Source organism: Seriola lalandi, unplaced genomic scaffold, assembly GCF_002814215.2.
Source record: "Seriola lalandi dorsalis isolate HSWRI2012SDOR001 ecotype SW California unplaced genomic scaffold, Sedor1 jcf7180002054780, whole genome shotgun sequence".
Classification (NCBI taxonomy): Eukaryota; Metazoa; Chordata; class Actinopteri; order Carangiformes; family Carangidae; genus Seriola; species Seriola lalandi.
In genome coordinates, this window is record NW_019525333.1 from 278,024 (window position 1) to 300,347 (window position 22,324).

General features: G+C 40.9%; 2 protein-coding genes across 2 annotated transcripts; one reads left to right on the forward strand and one right to left on the reverse strand.

The window, feature by feature from the left end:
- Window positions 1–8,629: 8,629 nt before the first annotated feature.
- On the reverse strand, window positions 8,630–12,306 carry oxsm (3-oxoacyl-ACP synthase, mitochondrial). Its single transcript, XM_023425463.2, has 2 exons — window positions 10,965–12,306; window positions 8,630–10,250 (listed from the first exon to the last, which is right to left on the reverse strand). The coding sequence occupies exons 1-2, from the start codon at window positions 11,954–11,956 to the stop codon at window positions 9,848–9,850; spliced, it is 1,395 nt and encodes a 464-aa protein (XP_023281231.1). The 5' UTR covers window positions 11,957–12,306; the 3' UTR covers window positions 8,630–9,847.
- A 96-nt stretch (window positions 12,307–12,402) lies between these two features.
- ngly1 (N-glycanase 1) lies at window positions 12,403–20,557 on the forward strand. The gene is made up of 12 exons (XM_023425462.2): window positions 12,403–12,603; window positions 14,225–14,339; window positions 14,469–14,777; window positions 15,590–15,752; window positions 15,882–16,101; window positions 16,400–16,521; window positions 16,731–16,876; window positions 17,880–17,990; window positions 18,067–18,252; window positions 19,167–19,352; window positions 19,674–19,851; window positions 20,085–20,557. The coding sequence occupies exons 1-12, from the start codon at window positions 12,503–12,505 to the stop codon at window positions 20,291–20,293; spliced, it is 2,046 nt and encodes a 681-aa protein (XP_023281230.1). The 5' UTR covers window positions 12,403–12,502; the 3' UTR covers window positions 20,294–20,557.
- Window positions 20,558–22,324: the final 1,767 nt, after the last annotated feature.

Here is a 22,324-nt window from a genome sequence, read left to right on the forward strand (position 1 = left end):
CTCACTTCCCGTTGCAGCTTTCAGTATAAAATCAAAGTTGGCGTCACAGTAATTGGGTTTATGTAATGTAGGAATGTAGTGTAAGATGGGCTCATTTAACCAACATGAGTATATTGTGTTTTCTGGATGATATATATTTTTTTATGTCTGTACCTGAATTTTTAACTTTGAATTAAAAACAGAAGTCTAGCGTTGCTGTTAGTTTCGGCCAACAGATGGCGCTAGCTGTTAGCTGTTAGCTCTAGCAGCTTCAGATGTGAAGCCAAAACCGGCGAAATATAATCGTTCAATCAGATTTTTCTTTTTTTTGTTGTTTTCTCTAGGCAGAGAAAATGTTAGCTGGCTCACTCATTGGTTAGGAGCTCATCACCAGGCAGTAAGCTAACGATTGATAAATAATCGAGACAGACAATCAGATTTCACAACCTCTTCAAAGGTAGAGAGTCACTGTTTTTTCAGTCGTCCTTCACCATAGCTTATTACATTACATGCGACTGAGATTGTCTCCCTTTTTATTTTTTAGATTAAAACCATTAGATATTTTAAGGATGTATTGAGCACTGAACTGGAAATGTCCCTGGTTTTCATTTCATTTCTGGTCTTCTTAACCTGATGCTGCTAGTAAGGAAAAAACAAGAACAAGTAAACAACTGGACACACTATACCATATATGATATCTTCAATTTGTGGCATCGAGAAATCAACCAGAGCTCCTATGTCTTTCTCCATTAGTTTACGGTTGTTTAATTAGACACAACTTTATCTTGGAATCTGCACAATATGATCTGACCTAAAGTAATAGAGGTCCTCAGTAAGGAGTACCATTGTCGGGAACTCACTTACTTTCTTTTGGGGGTGCTTTTGAAATAAGCTCCATTTCGTGCCACAAGATATTTTGCATCTTTCAAAATTCATGACCTGTCTTCTCACTCAAACTCAACCGCTGCCAAAACTCTACATCTAAATCTAAAAATAAATCTTTAAAAAAAATGCATGACCTCCTGAATGAGATGTAGCACGCTGAGATCTTATTTTCATCCCTTGATGACTTCTATGGAAGACGTATGTCACTTCCTCACCAGTGGATCAGCTATATCAGCCTCCAAGAGCTGGTGGTTCTGGCCCTTTGGCCACCGAGCTGCCTGTGAGTCTGTTGTGTTGTTGCTGTGTTTGTTCTTCGTGAGTAGGATTCTTTCTCGTCCTTGGCGACTGACTCTGTTTCCAAGAGTTTCTGTTTTGTTTGACTGTGTAGGTTACCTGAGTTTTATTCGTCTGGCCTCGGAGAACCCCGACGTTTCTTGACGTTTATTCTTCCCTGAATCTCTTGTACGTTTTGTTGCATTTTGCTTCATGTGTTAGTCTGATAATAAACACCCTGCTACATTTTCAATGTGTCTTACCCACCTCTTTTTATCCCTTCTGTTTTTGGGTTGTCTGTACATCCACCCGTACGTACGTCTGTCCATCCCATTCTTGTGGACACGATGTCTCGGTAACGCCTTAAAAAACGACTTCAAATTTGGCGCAAACGTTCACCTGGACTCAAGGATGAATTGATTAAGTTTTGGGGACTAAAGGTCAAAGATCAACGTCATTACTGAAGATTTCACGCAGCAATTATGACAAAATTTCACACAAATGGTTCATATTTTCTACAACTCTGGATAAACAGGGATGTAACCTGAAGCCAGTCTGAGTGGAGGAGGGATAAAACCTTTTCTTTGTTAAGAGTATTGATGTTACTGCCTGTGTTCCCCTGGACGTGGGTCATAACAGGCGACGTGATGCTCGAGATGGAAATCTTTTAAGGATGAAGGAGCAATCAGGAGACACGTACTGTCTGAAGCACAAGTACTTATTGCAGCTTGGTGCATCAAGGAGACAGGAAATGGAGAATTACCGATGTTAACTTGTTTAACACCATCCAAAGCACTTCAAGTCATTCCACATCTCTAAACATGATCTGATGTCTCACCTGACTCTCACTGAGGATCTTAAGAAGCGTCTTCCTCTCCGCTCAATGTTTACATCTCCGCTACACTTGCTATCGATGTAACCTTGGTTACTATGACTACTGCTGATGTGAGCGGAGCAGCTGCACGCTCACTGAGCTACAGATAAACAATGGACCATAGTGACCTGTGACTGACCTTGTGTACAGACACGTGTGAATAAAATAACACGGACAAAGACCAGAGAAGGTTTCACCTCATGTCACTTTACCTTCCACATTTCTTACTCTCCTTTTCGTGCCTCTCCTGGACGCCGTGGATGACCCTGTAACACTGGTAGGGATGGATCAGGCGTGCAGGAAGATTCTTGGTTTTGTATCGCAGCCTCTCTGATTGATTTCTGTGACGTTTACTGAAGGTAGAACAGTCTGTTCAGTGGAGAAGTGTCGTTGTTTTTTGTTGTCATGTCACCTGCTAAATACTGTAAAGACATAAAAGCTTCAAAGACAATAGTGGTACATATTGTGGTGGGTTTTTTTTAGTGTGTTATGAGTGACAAATGTCTCGGTGAAGTGTTTTGATTGTGTTACCCTGATTTCTTGGTCGATAGCGCGACAAGTGGGCTACAATTTCCTTTTAACTTTCGTCTATAATCACCATCAACACAGCAGGACAGTTGACTTGACTTTATTCTGTCCTCTTAGCAGGAAATCAAAAACAGTGTCACATTTACACCTGTCCCCCTGCAAACAGTGGCAGGCAGGAACCAAAGGTGCTCCACACTGAAGGGGTTGTAAATAACAAACTTAAATGTTACACCTACAAATTATATATGAAATAATAAAGCGCTGAAACTGATAATAAAATTATTTAATAAACTTAAACTTCATTTTACAAAAAATAAACTTGTATAATACCTCATTTTATTCTACTTTAATTTACCTTTTTTATTTTCTTTCTTTGTTCATTTTGTTTTGTTTTTGCCTTTATTCAGTCATGACAGTAGAGCTGAAGACAGGAAACAGAGACGGAGCGGTAAATGATGCAACTAAGATCCCTCAAGATCGAACCTTCTTCTTTTTAACGTCTACGTCTCGACCACCTCTAATTGATGTTTTAATGCATTTACTCATCTTATGGACTGCACTTATACAGCGCTTATCTAGTCTTATCGATTACTCAAAGTGCATTAGACATCACCCAGAGCTTTATCCTATAGACCTACACTCACGCTCACACACACACACACACACACACACACACACAATGACAGATCAGTATCAGTATCTTCCTCAAGGACACCGACCTTCCGATCAGTGGACAACTCACGCTAATGATAACAATGAAAGTAATGATGATAATGATGATAATGATGATAATAATAATAATAATAATAATAAGACGGTATTTGTGTAGCACTTTTGTGCTGCTTCAAATGAGTCAAATATAAAACATCCTAACAAATCAAAGTAAAATCTAAATTAGATTAAAAAGATAGAACACAATAAGAATTTTCTAAAAAATGAATCTTAAGAAATGATGGATCATAAGGGGATAAAAGCTCAGACATATAGTCAGCCCAAACCTGGCCTTAAAAGTAATAAAGTAAAGTAAAAGTAAAAAATAATTTTAAAATCAACCCTGAAATGAACGGGCCGTCAGTGTTGAGATGCTGAGACCGGAGTGATGTGAACAAACTTTTCTATGATCTGTGGCTGAATTAAAAGACTTGATAAGTTGATAAAAAAAAACATGACTGAATAACTTTGGTGTAAAACACAAAACCTGATCAAAGATTGCTCCATGATTTTTGGCGGAGGGTTTCGTGTAGTTTGTTATTTGAGTTTTCTATGATTTGAATTCTTTTTGCAGAAGGACCAAAGCACGATGAGCTCAGATTTAGTTTGATTATTAATTGCAAGAAATCGTCTGTCGTCCAGTATTTTATTTCAGTGAGACAGTTGTGGAGGATTGATATGTTAGACCGGTCTGATTGGTAGATAGAGTTGTGTGCCGTCAGCGTAGCAGTGAAAATGGACAACGTATTTACCAAATGATGTCACTGAGAGGCAGCATGTACATGGAAAATAAAACCGGACCCAGGATTGAGCCTTGCGGGACACCATAGGATGAGTTAGTGGAGGATGAGACTAAGCCAGCCATTCAATGCTTTGAATTAACTGACAAATTTTTTCCACCTTATTTCAACTTATATTGTACTTCATTGCCCAAATACAATTTGTAATCAATTCAATTATCACAAGCTTTTGAGATTCTGTCTCTTACTCATATTGTCTTCAGTTGATTATAAATGACTTTCCTTCCATGAGAGCTGCTGTTACATCTGTGGGGTTAAAATGTGAGGCATCGGGTGAAGTATTGACACAGATTGAAAACTGTAAATTATTTTATGACACTGGATGAAATGTAGGACACACTGTGAAGAGAAGAACATATTACATTTAATTGGTTAGTTCATTATTCAGTGAAAGAGCTCCTGGGCTGTGGCTCTGTTATCCCTCTTAACCCTCTGAGGTCTAAGGGTATTTTCTGGATTTCTACACTATTTCTTAAAGTCATCTTTTAAAAGCTTGCGTATCACATAATGCTCAAGTGTTTTCGTCACAATTTCCAGAACTATCGCAGCTCTTTCTATAACAATGCCCCTTTTTGACCTTTGCAATGTGCAAAAAGATAATTTGGCCCAAATGCTGAAAAACAGAAGCCCAGTTTTTGAAATGGACCTATTAAAGTCTTAGGTTCATAAACAAATAGTGCAATGTATGAGTAAAATATAGATAAATGTTTAATAAATGGCTAAAATTAGATTTTTATAATATCACTGAGTCGAAGCGCTGAGCTAAAGTTTAGAGGTCTGTTTTGAGGCCTTCTAGCTCCGGCTTTAAATCATGTACAGTCCCGCAAGAATAAGAAATGGAAAGTGGAGAGTCAACAGATTTTTAACAACATTTAAACCATATTTCTACACTGTGTTATCGCAAACATATTAATGGAAATACCCATCGACCTCAGAGGGTTGAATATGGGTCTTTCTCCTCCGGCTGCAGGCGGTCTGTGATTATAGCCTATGTATAGTACAAAAAATACTAATATAAGGTGTAGTTAATAGGTTGTGTATGAATGAAATTTCATTATAATGATTCTAACAACCTGTAATTCTATAATTCCATGAATGATCCGAAGGTCTGACACCGGAGCTGATCAGTGGTCACAGCTTAGGAATGAAGGCCATCCAGAATGTGCCACAGAGAGAGGAGAGGTCTAATTTTAGAACATGGTGATAAGCTGTGCTCCCGGTGGGACAGGGTGATATCAAAGGAATGCATGCTGACTCTGTTGCCATGGTGATCATAATTCAGCTTGGATATCTCCTAATTAGATGGTGGGGCTGTAAAAAAAAAAAAAAAAAAAAGGAAGGAAGAGAAAAAGGAATAACATGAACCAAAGTCATCATCATTACAGCAATAGGAATCAATAGTTCCTGCTCAGCTAAGGCACTATTTATATGGAGTGGTGGAAGTGGGTACACTTAACTCTCAGAGAGCCGAGGGGATGGTGGGAAGGCAGAATCACGATGCAGCGCTGCTTCTGCCGTGTCCTCGTCCTCCAGTCTGCAACACTTTAACGTTGTCGTGTGTTTGTGTGAATGCATGTGTGAATTTGCAGTACGTAAAGGTGGGGAATCCCCGACACTCTTGATCTCGGTGCATGTTAGCTGTTGAATCACTGAGCAGAGAGTGATGCATACAGCAAGTTCTGAGGCCAAAATATCCCCCAATGAAAATGTCGGGCTTTCCTTTCTGACAAGAAAAAAAAAAAGGAAGGAAAAAAAAACCTTGTTTCCTCATTTATCTGTGTCAGATTATTTCAAATTAAAAAACGGATGAATAATTGATTTATTCATTAACTGGATGTGACATGCAGAAGAGTTAATAAAACGTAATCTCTAAAAATGGGTCTGGGAAGACATTCCCCAGTACAGTAATTCATCATCTGGTTCCGGCTTTACATCATGTTATTAAATTAAATCACGACGATACAATATTCATCAAGTGAAATACAGAGCAAGAGGTGCAGTCCTGCCATATCACATGAATTCAACGTTTCACTGTCAGAGTTACGAGCTACTTATGAAGCATCAAATCAAAAAGGCATCATAAGCATATCGTAGGAATATTGTGAGAAAATGAAGCTTATTAGCGTGTGTTATGTAATTATAGAATATTATTCTTGCCTTCTGGCTGCAACCTAAAGATGGTGCCGGATTGTCGATTAGTCCATCACGTTGGAACACAGCACATTATCTCAGCTACTGCTCAGCTTGCCATGTCCCCACAGGATGAATCATAATCATATGCTGACTGTTTGACGTTTGCTGTAACACCATTATCAAGTCAAATATCCCCCAGTGGTCAACACACGTTTCCATGACATTTGTCTGTTAAACTAATGGCTGAAGTTCCATGACATTTGCCTGCAGAGCAGGAATCCTGATGTCTTTGGTGACGCCCTCAATATTTGCGACTCTGGTGACACCAAATCTTTTTCTTGTATAAAAGAAAGATGAAATCTTTCTCATCTTTTAATCCACAAATATTTTTTATCCACTAACTATAATCTTGTATTCACACTGAAAAATCACAGTCATGAAGTAATAATGTGAGGGACCATCATCCTCTTCCTCCGTCATGACTTGATCTTGTTCTTACACATTATTAAAACAAACAACATACAACATGTTAATGTAACGGGGACATTTCCAGTTCAGTGGTCAATATATCCTTAAAATATCCAGTGTTTTTATCTATGAAATAAAAACGGGGACAGTCCCAGTTTCATGTATTCTGCCCATGAGTAACTGTTGCACTGTAATTAACTATGGTGAAAGACGACAAAACAACAAAACAACGACTCCCTGCCTTTGTAGACGTCGTGAAGTCTGATTGTCTGTCTCAATTATGTATATTCCTTTAGCCCCTAAGAATCCACAGATCAAAAGAAACAAAAAGGTTTTTATAATAATATTCCAGGTTGTGAATACTGTCAGGTGAAGTCCATTGCAGACAATCAGGCGACTTCTTCTTCTTCACTTCTTCCAAAATGAAAACTATATTTTCAGGTTTTCATTGAGTGAGTCAGGTGACCTTTTCTTTGCCTAGAGATAACAACAACAAACAAAACAAGAAAAGTCTAATTGGATAATTCTATTATTTTCATGGTTTTAGCTTAATTTCTGAAGCTGCTAAAGGCTAGCAGCCAGCGCCCACTGTTGGCCAAAACATGCGCAAAGTTAGACGTCTGTTGGACGTTCCAGCTGGGGACAGGAAACCAAAAATGGGGACTATCCCTGGAAAACAGGGATGTCTGGTCACCCTATGATAGATGCATTTTCTAAATTTGAACAGAGCCAGGCTACAGCTGCTGATTTCAGTCTTCATGCTAAGCTAGGCTAACTTCCTCCTGTCCCCTGCTCAGTACAGACATGAGATTGACATCATTTTGTCCATTTCACAAAAAGCAAATAAGCCGATGTCTCACAATGTATAGTTTGACACTGTGAGACATTCGTCTCATTAGTCTCCAGGAATAACAAGATTGTTAGTAGAGCACTGAACAGTTCTGTGAGGTGTAACGGACTTTACAGTCTGGAGCGGCTAATGAGGCTTTAGACTTGTGTATGTTGACCTACTTATTACAGTGTAAAATAATAGATTGTATATAAAGTTATACCATATATACTGTATAAACACACACATACACACACACACATTTTAAACTTTTGGACTCCACTGTACATGATTTAGTTTTAAATGAGATTTGTTTTACTCACAGCACCTAAAAATCTCTGTGGGGCAATTTAGAAACACAGAACCACGTCTGCAGGAATATATGAGCTTCCAGAATGAGATATTCTTTATGTTCCCACATAATCATCACGTCTCCCTCTGGAAGCCACAAAACAACCGTGTGTCTCTTCTCCTTTTTCTGAAGCAGCAGAATAATTGTCGTTTCAAACTTTGCAGAAACATTAACAGTTTGAGAAAACTGTCCATCTCCCTTCGGGGACTGTTTACCCGATTACTTCGCTTTCAGTCTGGACGTAATGGCACGTTGTCCCCAATTAACCTCTCTTACTCACCCCTCTGCTGTGGTGACCCCGTGTTGTTCTCTCACTGCTAAAGACAAAGCAGGACAAAACAGGCTAACACCAGAGGAAAGCAGCACAGAGCCAGAGGTCGCAGCGTGGAAAGTGCCTCCATAAGTGATCACAAACAGCACGACTGTGAGATCATGCCTCTATGAAGATGGTATTAAAGTAGGTATTAAACACTATTTATCTCCTGTTCAGGAGCCTGATACAGGAAGCTAACAGGATGCAATGCAATTCTCTTCTTTATTCAATTATTAATATCAACCTTTTCTTTTGAATGATGTTTTCTCTATTTACTCTAATGGATCTAAAAGCTTTCTGCGTCTCCACGTGCTGTTTCTCCTCATGATTGTTCTTAGGTCATGTGATTTAGGGATAATGTGAATAGAACTGTCTCCTAAACTCTAATGATTAAACTCTAGTGAGAGGGGGGTATATGAAAACAAAATGCATGACTTGCTGTGAGCCAGCACCACCTGCTGGTACGACACAAACTCACACTTACACAGTTTTTTTTTTTTTTAATGATCAAATAATAGACATAGAAACTGGACCTTGTAAAATCATGTCACATAGGTTCCAGTCACAGTCAAAGCCATATCACCTCCAAATCCATTTTCAAGCAGAAAAAACCTTGTTTAAACTTGACATTTTCTGCTTTTTATCATTGTAACTTCATTAACTGAATAAACGCCACATTTGAAAATGTCACTTTTGGTTCTACAGTGCATTTTTCACTATTTTCTGATATTTTCTCGACAAAAGACAATGACAGATTGATCAGATCAATTTATCAGCAGTGTTAATGAGTGAGGATTAAGTGCAGCCTGGTTTAAGCTTGCTGCCACAAATTGCAAATATCGGTGAGCAGAACAAACCCCACAATTTCTGTACAGCTTTCCCTGATAGAAACCATAATACTTCTTCTACTACAGAATAGCTTCTTTTGATGCTAACTACATGTAAATTGGATCAATGTCATGTCCAAAACTAGAACTACTTCCTCGCAGTTGTATCCCTCCGCCGCTCAGACTAGTTTCAGGTTACATCCAGAGTCAGAAAAATATTAATCATATGTGTAAAAATGTGTCATAATTACTGTGTGTAGTCTTGAGTAAAGGCTATAAAGTGTTTTGTGAGGTCATACTGACCTTAACCTTTGACCTTTAGCCACCAAAACTTAATCAGTTCATCCTCGAGTCCAGGTGAAAGTTTTGTGCCAAATTTGAAGACGTTCTCTCAAGGTGTTTGAGATATTACTAAACAAGACCAAAACCATGTTTTTTGAGGTCACCATGACCTTGAACTTTGACCACCAAAGTGTAATTAGTTATTCCTTAAGTCCAAGTGAACGTTTGTACAAAATTTGAAGAAGTTTTGTCGAGGTGTTACTGAGATATCGTGTCCACGAGAATGAGAGAGACGGACAACCTGAAAAGAATATGTGTCTCTGGCCGTCGCCGTGCGGAGGCATAAAAAACATCATCAACAATAAAACTTTACAAGGGTTAAGAGCTTTCCTCGGAAATTTTAATCTTTGCAGTTTCAAGTCTTTCATTGAAATTTCAGGAGGAAAAAAAGGATCCAAACTTCTCTACATTCACAATATTCATATGATCAGTTCATAAGAATTTTCACAACCAACCAGCAGCAGGACTGATCAGTTCTTCTCTTCTCACATCTGATTTCAAATAAAAAGTCAAGAATTAGTCTCAGTGTGTTGTCAGACGCTGGCGAGACACAGTGACGCGTTGGTGCCGCCGAACCCAAAGGAGTTTGTGAGGGCGACCCGTCGGCCCCGAGTCTGCCATGACTGCGCGGTGCAGGGAACATAATTCAGGTCGAACTGTGGCTCGGTGCGGTCCAGGTTGAGAGTCGGGGGCAGGACTCCATGGTAGCAGGCTAGAGCGGTGAACGCTGCCTCCAGGGCCCCGGCTGCTCCGAGCAGATGTCCTGTGGCTCCCTTGGTGGAGGACACAGCCAGGCTGTCAACGCTTTGCTGGAAGAGCCTCTTGATGGCGGCGTTTTCAGCTGCGTCACCCAACGGCGTGGATGTGGCGTGAGCATTCACATATGTTACATCTGCTGGTGAGACACCGGCGTCTCTGAGGGCTGCAGACATGCACCTGTGGAGACAATAAAAGATAATGCTGCTTTATTACAATTTGGATCTTGATTTTTTTTTTTTAAGGCATTAAATCTATCAGTAATAAAAACATTGTATAACAGTAACAGTATAACCAGATTATCTACGTCACGTTATTTCAAGGTGAAAATAAAATCTGGACAGCAGTTCCTTTCAGCACAGGAAGGCCACAGTACATCAAAGCTGAGACAGGAAGTCAGTCTGTAAATGTGATGTTCCGTTCTATCATCTGTCTCCTTTTCTTTCCCCAAATAATTTGTCTATCCTGGGTATTTGTTTACAAAGTTCCTGCTCATTTATACTTCTATTTCCTAATGTCACTGTGTTCCCACATCTCAGGAACTAAAGTTGAACCATTGAATATTTGTATGTAAGCAATGGACCAAATGAAAGGAAATCTAAGGAAATGATGTACACAATGTTTAGTTCTTCATCAAACAGTGACACAGTTAAAGCCCAGCTGGTGAACATAGTGGAGACTGTATGTAAGCCTGTAAGTGTGGCATGAAAATGTCCCTCCACCCATTCTATTAATCAAATTTACCATGCAACTTCTTGATTGACTGTAACTTGTAACCTGCAATAATTCTGTTATTTTTGTCATTATTTTATAGTGGGATATTGAATATAAGAAAAAATATTGGTTCAAACGTAAGAAAAAGTATCTGCTTCCGAAAAGCCAAAAATCAGTCACCTGAATGCACCATCCCCGTCTGCAGTGGGTGCAGTGATGTGGCTAGCGTCCCCTGAAAGTCCATAGCCCAGGACCTCTGCGTAGATCCGGGCCCCCCTCTTCACTGCGTGGTCCAGCTCCTCCAGCAGGAGCACAGCGGCTCCTTCGCCCATCACAAAGCCCTCCCTCTCTGGGTGAAAAGGTCTTGATGCCAGCGCAGGGTTGTCATTCCATTTGGTGGCGAGGGCACGCGCCCTTGCAAACCCAGCTATTGACAGAGGCCCTACACAGGACTCTGTTCCCCCTGTAACCATAGCAACTGCATCCCCATGGGCAATGAACCTGGCAGCATCGCCTATAGCGTGTGCACCTGTTGTGCACGCCGTGGACACGGCATGATTGGGACCCTTCAATCTGTGTTTGATACTTATGTGCCCAGCAGCCATGTTGACGAGAATGCGGGGCACAAAGAAGGGGCTCACTTTGTTGTATCCCTTCTCTTGGAAGGCAGCGGCGGTGCGAGCAATCTCATCCAGTGACACCATGCCCATGCCAACAGCCACCCCTGTGTTGAACTGGTCCTCTGGGGCTTTGGGGTACCACCCCGAGTCCTCCAGGGCAAGCTGAGCAGCTCCGAGAGCCATCACAGTGGCTGGTGACATGCTGTTGATCTCCCCCCGAGAGGCAAACTTCTCCTCATTAAACTGACCCTCCTCTGTCCCTCTGGTTACCAGAGCGGCCACTTTACAGGGAACAGTCTTATACGCCTCTGAGTCCAGAGCAACAATCCCACTCTGGGCTTTAATCAGCTGGTCCCAGGGCAGAGCAGTCCCTGTGCCCAGAGGACACACCAACCCTATGCCAGTGATAACCACCCTCCTTCTCTGCTGTCCAGAGCTGTGACGCCTGGACTCTCGGTTTGGACAAACGCAGACACTCTTCTGTAGAAGTGTCCCCATGTTCTGTGGCCTCAGCAGGAGTTTAGTCCAGCAGGACAGTGGTAGAGCAGACATCCTGTTATCTATGAAGTCTGACAGCTAGCTTATAGCTTTGGTTAATGCTCCCTCAACATGGGAGGGATGAAGTTACAAAGCTAAAGATATAATTAATATCGTCGTGACACAGCTGAACGTTGGTTTATTACTCACTCGACAGAGCTCCACTTCAAAGTTAGTAGTCGACAGATCCATAGAACACATACTACAAACATCCATACAACAAGAAGTCGTCCTAAAATTTGCCTGTAACTTTGGATCGCCTTTGGGAACGCCACACGCGTTTAACCTGGAAATATTCGGTCTAAACTGTTAAATTAAAATTATTAACACGGCAGCACAACAGATACGATTTCCCAATTAAACGTAACTATAGAAAAAAAAACAATTACATACAATATATTTTTTAAAAAGCTGCGAATATTCATTCAGGCGGTTGGTGGGGCAGCCTCAGCCTCAGCCTCGGTCAGGACCCAAAACATCTAAACCGCAGTTGCTGTGTTAGCATTAGCTACCACACTCAAAAACTAAGAGGACTTCACAGATTGGACGGGAAATACTAACATGGCTGTGTCACCAGCGGTCACAGCGTTGTGTGAGAATCCAAACGAAGTTTTCCTGGACGTCGCCAAGTTGTTACTGACATATGCGGACAATATTTTAAGGTACGGTTGCTAACTTAATGCTACGCTACAACCCGGCTCTGTGTCAGTTGACATGTCTTATGTCGAGCTGAGGTTGTCTCAGAAACAGTAGCTTAACAGTCGAAAAAACGTAAAAGGCTAGTTGTATTTGAGGGCTCAACTTGTATGCTGTTGTTACCGTTAAACCAAACTGTGTTTAACAAAACCTGTCATGTTTATTTGCCCTTGTTAATCAGTAGACGTTAAACATAAACGGACCTCCTGTTGTCTTGAGGTTAATTCAGCACACCACCACCGCGCCAGGTTTTTAAAACACTAATCAAGATAAGGTTTTGACATGTTCAGATTCATCTTCTACCGAAATCAAATTCTTATGGATTCATACTGGCACAAGAAGGAAAACGATAAAGTGGACAAACCGGCAAAACAAGCTCTACGGAAAACAATTACAGTCATCAGAATTAAGAAATCTAAAAACGGAGGGGAAGAGCATTATAAAGACAAATATTCACGGAGAATGCAGCAGCGGACAATGAGGAGAGACATTTAGATTCAGTCAAAAACAAAGTTGGCAGTGTAAGGAACAGGAGAGAAGAGGTCATCATATCAGGATTAGGAATAGGACACAGCAACCTGAGTAGAACACTTCATGATGGATTAACATTCAACCGGTCTCTGTGAGCAATGTCAGGCACCAGAAACAGTAGAACATGTCATTATCAACTGCAATAGATGCACATTGGGGATGAGAGGAAGGGAGCTGAAGAATGTCCTGGAGTGAACAGAGGATATTAACTTCCTGCGGGGAAACAGGACTAATGAAAAAGATCTAGTAGACCGGACAATGTAGGAGCTGAGTGATAGCGAAAAGATGGCAGGAATGCAACTGCTTGGATGCCAGCTGCTGTTAAACACCAGGGAAGAAGAGAGGAAAGTGAGACATCTATTTCAAATGAACAAGGGCAGGGAGTGGATACAGGAGAGAGGATGGTGCGTTGAAAAGGTTAAGGTTGGGTCACTGTGCGCTTCAAAACAAAAACACTGAGGGTGGTAGGGAAACACCAGCTTTTGTGACAGATGCCAGGAAGTGGATTCAGTGGAGCATGTGCCTCTGAGTTGTAGGAGGTATCGGGGGCACAGAGAGAAATTATGTGGAATGATCTGAGGGATTTCACATTAAAAGGATTACTGAGCATGGCCGACGCAGCACAGGTCAAAATGCTGATAGGTTTTCTAAGGGATACAGGGGTTTTATAGGATATGATCGTGGTAATGCACCAATAAGATGGATGCCAACTGCTGTAAAACATAATGATAATGAAGAAGAAGAAGAGTGACACACCAGGAAGAAGTCTTACATTTGTTTCTTTGAGTAGTCAACATTTAGAGAAAGTGCCCACTGTTGTGCAATGGTAAAGCAAAAAGCAGTAAAGTAAGATATAACCCATAATTGTGTGCACAGTAACAACAACACCGATTAATCTAAGGACACTAATTTATCATTTGTGTGTTTACGTCCAGCAAATGAACGCATAACTCATTACTTTGTTCATAGTAATTTGTGTCTTATGCCACAGAGGAACAAAAGGTATTGAGATCAGCCCACTGCTGTACTTCCTCATTTGATGCCACTCCCCCACAGGTCTCCCAATGAGGAAAAGTACAGGTCGATCCGCATAGGGAATCCGACGTTCTCCACCAAGCTGTTGCCCATCAAAGGAGCTGTGGAATGTCTCTTCGAGATGGGATTTGAGGAGGTAATCAAAAAGAAGCAGCCAGGGGGCCACAGCAGGAGTTTAAAGCCAGTATTCGTGCGATATTGCCTCATTCCCTAGAGTCTATAAAGTCAAATGTGACCTAACTACCCTAGTTGCACCTCTTTTCAGGCTGAGACCCACTTGGTGTTCCCTAAGTCTGCATCAGTGGAGCAGCTGAGGCTCATCAGGGAATCCATAGCAGCAGAGAGGGATCAGAGGCTGCCAGGAGGACAGCTCATCCGACCAACTGCTCAGGCCGCCTCAGCTTCAGCCTCAGCTTCAGCCTCAGCCTCAGCCTCAGCCTCATCTTCAGCTTCAGCTTCAGCCTCAACTTCAGCCTCAGCCTCAGCCTCAGCCCCGACCCCAGCTCCAGCGAGCTCTGCTGCTGCTACCTCCATCCAGCCAGTTTCACAACCTCCATCACAGCCATCATCCTTGGTAAAGACCCTGGTTTAAACAAAATAAACTGGGACTCTATTAATTTATAGCGTTCAGCTGCAGTGTCACAGCACAGGCTCAACACACTGTAACTCACTTTTTCTTTTAGCTCAGATCTGCTTTCATTTGAAATTGAGAATAAACAAATCTATGGTGAACATCTTGACTAATTAATTACAAACTCCAGTAATTGTCAGTAAAAAAAATGCAGTTTGCCAGATTAGGAACAGACAGTGAGATGGCCTGACAGCATTTCAAAACCCCAAGTTGTATGTATGCAACATTTATGATTTGGCACTAGTGTTTGGAATATTAATTCATAAAGATTTCACCACATGGTTTTAGGATAAATTACTATTTAATTAATTACTATAACGGATTACTATCAAAAAATAACAGAGTGATGTGTTTCTTCTTTTAGCTGATATGGTCTTTGAAAATCCCTTATCAGATTAACTGCAAAACAAAATAAATTAAACGTCAAATAGATGGAAATGGGGCGGGGGAGGGGTGTAGTGCGCACAATATGGTGCTCTTTGCAATGCATCTTGAAATGTGCTCATTGGTGACTGTGGTGATTAATCATTATTCCGTACACTTAAGATTTTGGGGTTGAAATTGGGGTACTGCTTCTTAAATTCTTTATGCTTTGTTTCTTTTCACTGTTAATGGTGAAACACTCATTTTAAAATTTTAAATAAAATAGCTTTCATACAGTCACACTCCTGAAAAATCGTGACTTGTCTGTTTCACAATCTCTCTCATTGTTCTTGGTGGTGACTGACCTGGATGTTTTCGTGTCTTTCTGTCAGGAGAGCAGCATGAGCTTCTTTGTGACTCTCCAGTCTAACTTCCAACATGTGATGCTGTATGAAAACGCCGAGCTGCAGCAGAAAGCTAGGAGCCACATCCCTCACCAGCAGCTGTCCTCGGCTGCTCAGCTCAAGCTGAAGGAGGCTAAAGATGCCGACCCAGGTGAAGTCCCCTCACTCAGAGTCATCAATCTGTATCATACTGCCTGCAAACAAACAGAAATGTTGCACGCTCCTTTACACACTGATTCAGAGACACTGACTTGCATCTGTCTTGCTTTCCTGTTTGTAGAATGTAAACTTGGAATAGAAGACTTCCTGGTGCTGGAGTTACTCAGGTGGTTCAAACAGGACTTCTTCTCCTGGGTGGACTCTTTGCCCTGCAGCCGCTGTGGAGGTTCGACCCAGAACGCCAGCTCCCTCAGTCCCAGCACTGACGACCTCCGCTGGGGAGCTCAGCGAGTGGAGGACCATTACTGTCAGGCCTGCAGCCTCTCCAACAGATTCCCAAGGTTTGTGTGTGTGTGTGTGTGTGTGTGTGTGTGTGTGTGACATTTTGTCTAGTTCCTACGGCTGCAGTGAGGGAGTTCAGGACGAGTTCTTGAGGTTAGATTTGAGGTCAAAATTGGGATTAGGTTGCAGAACAAGTTAGGCGGTGATATTGAATATTTTTCATTTCTAGTACATTTCCATTTTACTTTTAATTTTGTAGTATTCATTGTTAACTAATTTTAAAATGGTAAGACAAAACACACAGAATAATATGGATCGCTTCAGCTGATGCACATTCTTCTGTTTTATTAACACCAGGTACAACAATCCTGAGAAGCTGCTAGAAACCAGAAGGGGGCGCTGTGGGGAGTGGGCTAACTGTTTCACCCTGTGCTGCAGAGCCCTTGGCCTTGAGGCCAGGTACATCTGGGACAGCACAGGTATGTACATGACTGACTGATGTGGCATCGCCAACTTGATTCTCTGCACAAGGAGGAAGAGCAGAAGTTTATTTATCTTCTTTAGGAACACGTCACTACATTTCACAAATGATCAGAATTGGCTTTTGAAACCTCTTAAATTCATATTAATTCTGATATCAGAACCAGCTGTTCAGTGTGAAAGTCTTTTCCTCTCTGTGTTGTTTCAGACCACGTGTGGACAGAGATCTACTCGGTCTCTCAGCGTCGCTGGCTCCACTGTGACTCGTGTGAGAACGTCTGTGATCAGCCTCTGCTGTATGAGGTCGGCTGGGGGAAGAAACTGGCCTATGTTCTGGCTTTCTCCAAGGACCAGGTCAGAAACACAGACACTACTACTAATACTACTGTACTATTACATAAATACCAAAAAACTACAATGTGTTAGTCCATCAACACTCTCTGATCTACCCTAACAGTGGAACTCAGCCCAGTGGTTCCTAATTAATCTTTAAAAATGACACACAAATGGAGGAAATAATGCAAATGTTTGGAACTACTTACAGCTGCGGATTAATACACAACCATTGAGGTCTGTGGCACAGAGGAATAAGAAACAGTTTACTACAACATTCATTTTTTGGTTTGATCTTTTCATGGAATTTGTAGATAATGGCCTGAAGAGTCTCTGATATATTCCTTTAGTGGATCTGTTCCATAGTTTTGGGAGAGAAAGATGATAGTTTGGTGACATGAAGACAAGTGATAAAGTAAGTTGATGGAAATAATTCTGTATAAAATTGTCACTGTGATATTATGTTGTGTTATTATCTATGCAGATGGTTTGTTTTGAGGGATTAGATGCTGTATATGACTCTGTTCTTAGACTTATGACTGGGGATTCCTACAGTACCCATCATTGCAACAAAAAGTTGTCTGGTTCTCTCTCTCAATGAGACAAGATTTATTTATTTATTTATATTCATTTATAAAGCATTCTTAAATAAATTACCAAAGTACAGGACTGGATCCTCGGGTGAACACCGATCTTGGAAAGACTGCTTTTAGAGTTTATGCTCCAGATTTATGGAATAACCTACAACAGACTTTGAATATCGAGACAAAGCATAGAAATACTTGTTTTAAAATCTTTCAAATCGTAATGTTTCTGAATGTAATTGTTTTTATCAGGAAGTGATTTGTTTATTCTGATTGTTTTAGTTTTTTTTCTTTCTGCTTTTGTAATCTCGAGCGTCACCTCTCACTGTATCGCAGAGAAAATAAGTAATAAGATGAAGGTTCTGGTTCAGGTTAGTTGTGATGGCTAATGTCGGGGTAAAGGTCATCGATATGTGTGTGTGTTTGTGTGTGTGATGCAGGTGGTGGATGTGACATGGAGGTATTCCTGCAAACATCCAGAGGTTTTGTCGAGAAGGACCAGTGTTCAAGAGGCCTGGCTGCTTCACACCATTAATGGGCTCAATGCCTCAGTAAGTCTTCACTCTGTAACCCTACATGTCATGACGTTTCCTGCCGTGACTCTTTGTGTCTGCTCCGGTTCTGAAGAGACAACAGTCCCTGAGTCCAGACCGGATGAAGGACCTGACGGAGAGGCTGCTTGTCGAGCTGGTGGAGTTTATTTCCCCCAAGAGGCCAAAACCAGGAGAGCTGGGAGGACGCAACTCTGGCTCTCTGGCCTGGAGGTTGGCGAGGGGGGAGACCAGAGCGGCTGAGCCAGGGACCTCAACACAGGTAAGGTATATTATAAATGGTGTTACGATGGAGCTTATTCCAATCAGCTGTATGTATCCACTGATACGTTTAATTATACTGCATATGTTTAACAGTTCTCCTGTACACGGAGGGATTATTACCTAAACTCCAAACAGTGGTAGATTACCAGAACTACAAAAATAAAACCAGAGTTGTAACAGAGACAGTTGAGAAAGGAGCATTTACAATCATCAATCTTATACATGCAACCATGAATTTAAAGTTAAATCTGAAATAAAACTTGTATTTCCCTGCGTGGTAATACTGTTGTTGTTATTATTATTGAACAGTTTTTGGAGGGAAAACAGAGAGTATTATTAGACTGATACGATCTTGTCCCAGGTTGATCAGATTTAAGCCAACAGATAAAAACAAGCAGCAAAATCAGGCGTAAATTCAGACTCTATCTACTGTTGTATTGTTGTTATGTTTTGACTTGAGCGAACAGTCACAACCACGCCCACTTAGGAGACAGGAAGTTTATACCATTTCTTACGCTGCTTACAGTGCAGTCATTTTCCTTTATTCTCCATCAACTGATCCAGGCTTTTGTGTACCAACGTCTGAAATTAAATTAGGATTATACTGATAATTTAACTCATTAGCCAGTTTCTGAGGTCGACCTGTCTGAAAGTAACTACTGCAGTCTGTAATGCTCAGTTTATGTTTGAGGTTCATGGTCATTCTTGAAGCTGAACTTTGTGTTGCTGTTGAAGTGGACTGCATTCTACCGAGTGGTGTTTCTAATATTTACTCTGTCATGACCGATATGAGCTGAAAAACCAAACACACAACCAATATTAGTACAATAAATATGTGATCAAACTAGCTCGAAGAATTAGAGCTTGATTGGTGACTGTGTGTGTGTGTGTGTGTGTGTGTGTTTTTCTTAGGCTGCAGGTTACGTGTTTACTCCTACTGAGAGAGAGAAGAGCGACAGGCTGCTGCATGTGTGCTACAGTGCCACCAAAGACCAGTACTGTCGACTGTCCGACGGGTCTCAGGTCACTCAGAACTGGGATCAGTGCGCGTGGAGGACGGAGTCCGTCTTCAGAAAGGTGGAACAGGACTGGCAGATGGTACGGTGATTAACGAAGCAATGTGTTTCTGTTCTGTGATTTGCAATGATAAGAGTGAGGAACCCGGCTGGGACGCACTTGTTGTTCGATGCCCACTTGTGACTTTTGTTGTGAAAAACAGTCTGGTCCATCACTTTTTAGCGTCCCCTGGAAACACTGTGGTTGTGTTGTGAGTATTTGCAGCTCTTGTGTTGTTAAACTGATGAAGACGTTTTCTGTTGTTGTTTGTGTTTTGTCTGTTTGCAGGTGTTTTCTTAAGTTGCAGTGCGTTGAGCTCTCAGGGCCACCGTAGTTTTGACCCGATTGTTCTTCTTTCTCAAGGTGTACATAGCTCGAACAGAAGGCTCCTCTGTGGGACGAATCAGCTGGAAGTTTGATTTTGCTCCAGTGGGAATGAAGATAAAGTCTGTCTCGATCATGGCCAGTAGCCAGACCTTCCAAACGGGGAAAGTCTGCTGGCACTTGCAGTCAGACAAGATCACTACAGAATTCTCTGGAGGTATAGTTACGTAATTACCACTTTATTCTCATAATATTATTACTTTATTCTTGTAAACATACGACTTTATTCTCATATTTTCTTCTCATAAAATTACAGCTGACTTTATTTTCCCTCAACGTGGCCCTAATACTCCGTCATATGTCATAAATATTCTGATAAAATACTACAAAAATATGATTGTATGACATGATCCCTCGTGATAATCTCCTCTCCTGTGTTTGAACCATCAGATGGGACGATGCAGTCGTTCTCTACTCTGTCCGGCTCTTCAGACTTCATCGTTGTAGCAGAACTCAGTGGTGGAGAGGGGGAAACATCGTGGCAGCACTCTCAGCTGTTCAGACGGAGCATGAAGGAGACAGAGGGGCCTTCATTTGAAATCCTCGTTCACCTGGAAGATGCTGAACAGTCGTTGTACTCAACAAAACTGGACCCCTAATACTTTTTCACTCTTGTCTGCTCTGACAAGTTCAGAGCGAACTGTTTGAATCATAGTTTGAGCTCTAGAATTGATGTAAGTTTACAAATCAGTGCAATATGTGTTGTTCATCCAAGATGATTAAATATGCATGATCTAATGATAGATGAATGACAACCTGAGTTTTGTACCTTTGATCGGACCGAGGGCCAAATCACCTAGGAGACATGAAGTCTACGATATAGCTGTGCAGAGTTTTAACCATAAAGCCATAGAGTTTTGTAACATATGCCTCCGCTGTGAATGTGTCTGTAGTTTGTGATGCATGGACACATTTCACACAGCAAACCATCTCCTGCTTGTTAGGGTCCCATACCTGAAGGGACAGAACCATATTGTTTTTGCTCTCATTACTGTTTTTATTCTTCATTACAAGCGTTCACGCAGCAAAAACAAAAAGTCCACCCCTTTCTCCTCAAGGTGGCGCTGTAAGGATCAATTTTAGGTTTTTGCAATTATATCAAAAATGGCTCGGCCTAGTCAAAATTCTTTTGCCATTTTACTCTCTTGATTCATCTGCATATTTTCTCTAAAAAAAAAAATAAAAAAAAAATTCTAATATTCAAACAAACTAGTCAGAGGCCATTCATCCGATTCTCACAAAATTTGGTATAAGTCATCTATAGACAATACAGGCAAAAAAAGGAATTACAATGAAAATTATATCATTTTAAACCTGTGTTGTGAATCTTAATTTACATAATGGCTCAGAAATCAAAATTGACTAAAACTATAGTAACCAAACTAGCTGCATGCATCAGATGCTAGGTCATAGCTTTGCTGCGCAGTGTTTGGATATTGTGGCTTTAGATATTCAAAAAATGCTAAATCAATTAACATCTATATTTCCAAAAATCATTTAAATGCTACTAAATTTGACAGATATTCTCCACATGGCAGATATCAAGTGAGTCCACAGTGATATTCACCATCTTGCTGTAATTGTTGGATTCAAAGTCACCAAAATATTTGATCATAAAATACCACGTTTGAACATAATGATATCTTCTGAGAAGGTGTGTGCGGCTCATGTTTTCCCACTCACCTTCTCTGAGGATGCAGAGGTCATGAGTTCAAACCCTCAGGTGACCAAAGTCCTACTTAAGCAATAACATTTCAATTCATGCAAGGAATCTGGAAGCTGTAGGTCCTCGCCCCTCGTACCCTTTGTATGATTGACTTGAAATTACAAACACTAGTCCAGCTCACTGTGCACTTCAAAAAAACCCATCTTGATGGATTTTCCGACATTTAAAATTTTTGGGAAAAACATATTTTTTGACATCTCCTCCTAGGTCTGATTGCTATGAAATTTTCTGTCGATTATCATTGACCAGACTTATCAAAAGACCTTATTGATATCTTATTTAGTTTTCAAGATATTGACCAATAATCTTGACAAGGGGCGGGGCTTAGCAGTAAATTGGTCATAACTCATTAATGATTTGTCCAATCCTCATAAGTGTTGATAGATATCTTCAGGCCCTTATTAACCAAAATCTGAAGTATAGCCATATTGATTGGTCTGACATGTGGACATGGCCTATCATTATCATATCAAATATCATATTTGCTCATAACTCAAGATCCTGATTGAACTCACTGGTGACATCCTGCGCTATCTCCTGAACATACACAGTTTTATTCACATCCATGTGATGAAGCAACTGTGTGACTGGATTCACTTCTTCACTGACTTTGCTCCATTTAGTCAACCCTAAACTCAACTAAAAAAAAAGTCTGACAAATTATTTTTAAATCCCACAATTTCCAACCTTAATTGACAATTTTTGTATCAAAAATGTAGAGATTTCCTTTGTCCTGTATCACCCAGTTTTGGTCTCAGTTTTTGAGGAAGTGATGGGAGTACCCCCCACCTCTCCCACTGACTGCAATACAAATTCAGGAGCAGGTGTTACTGGGCAGAAATGGGCAAAGCTGATTCTGATTGGCTAATTAAACTCATTAATTTCTTAGCCTTTTAACTCAGGT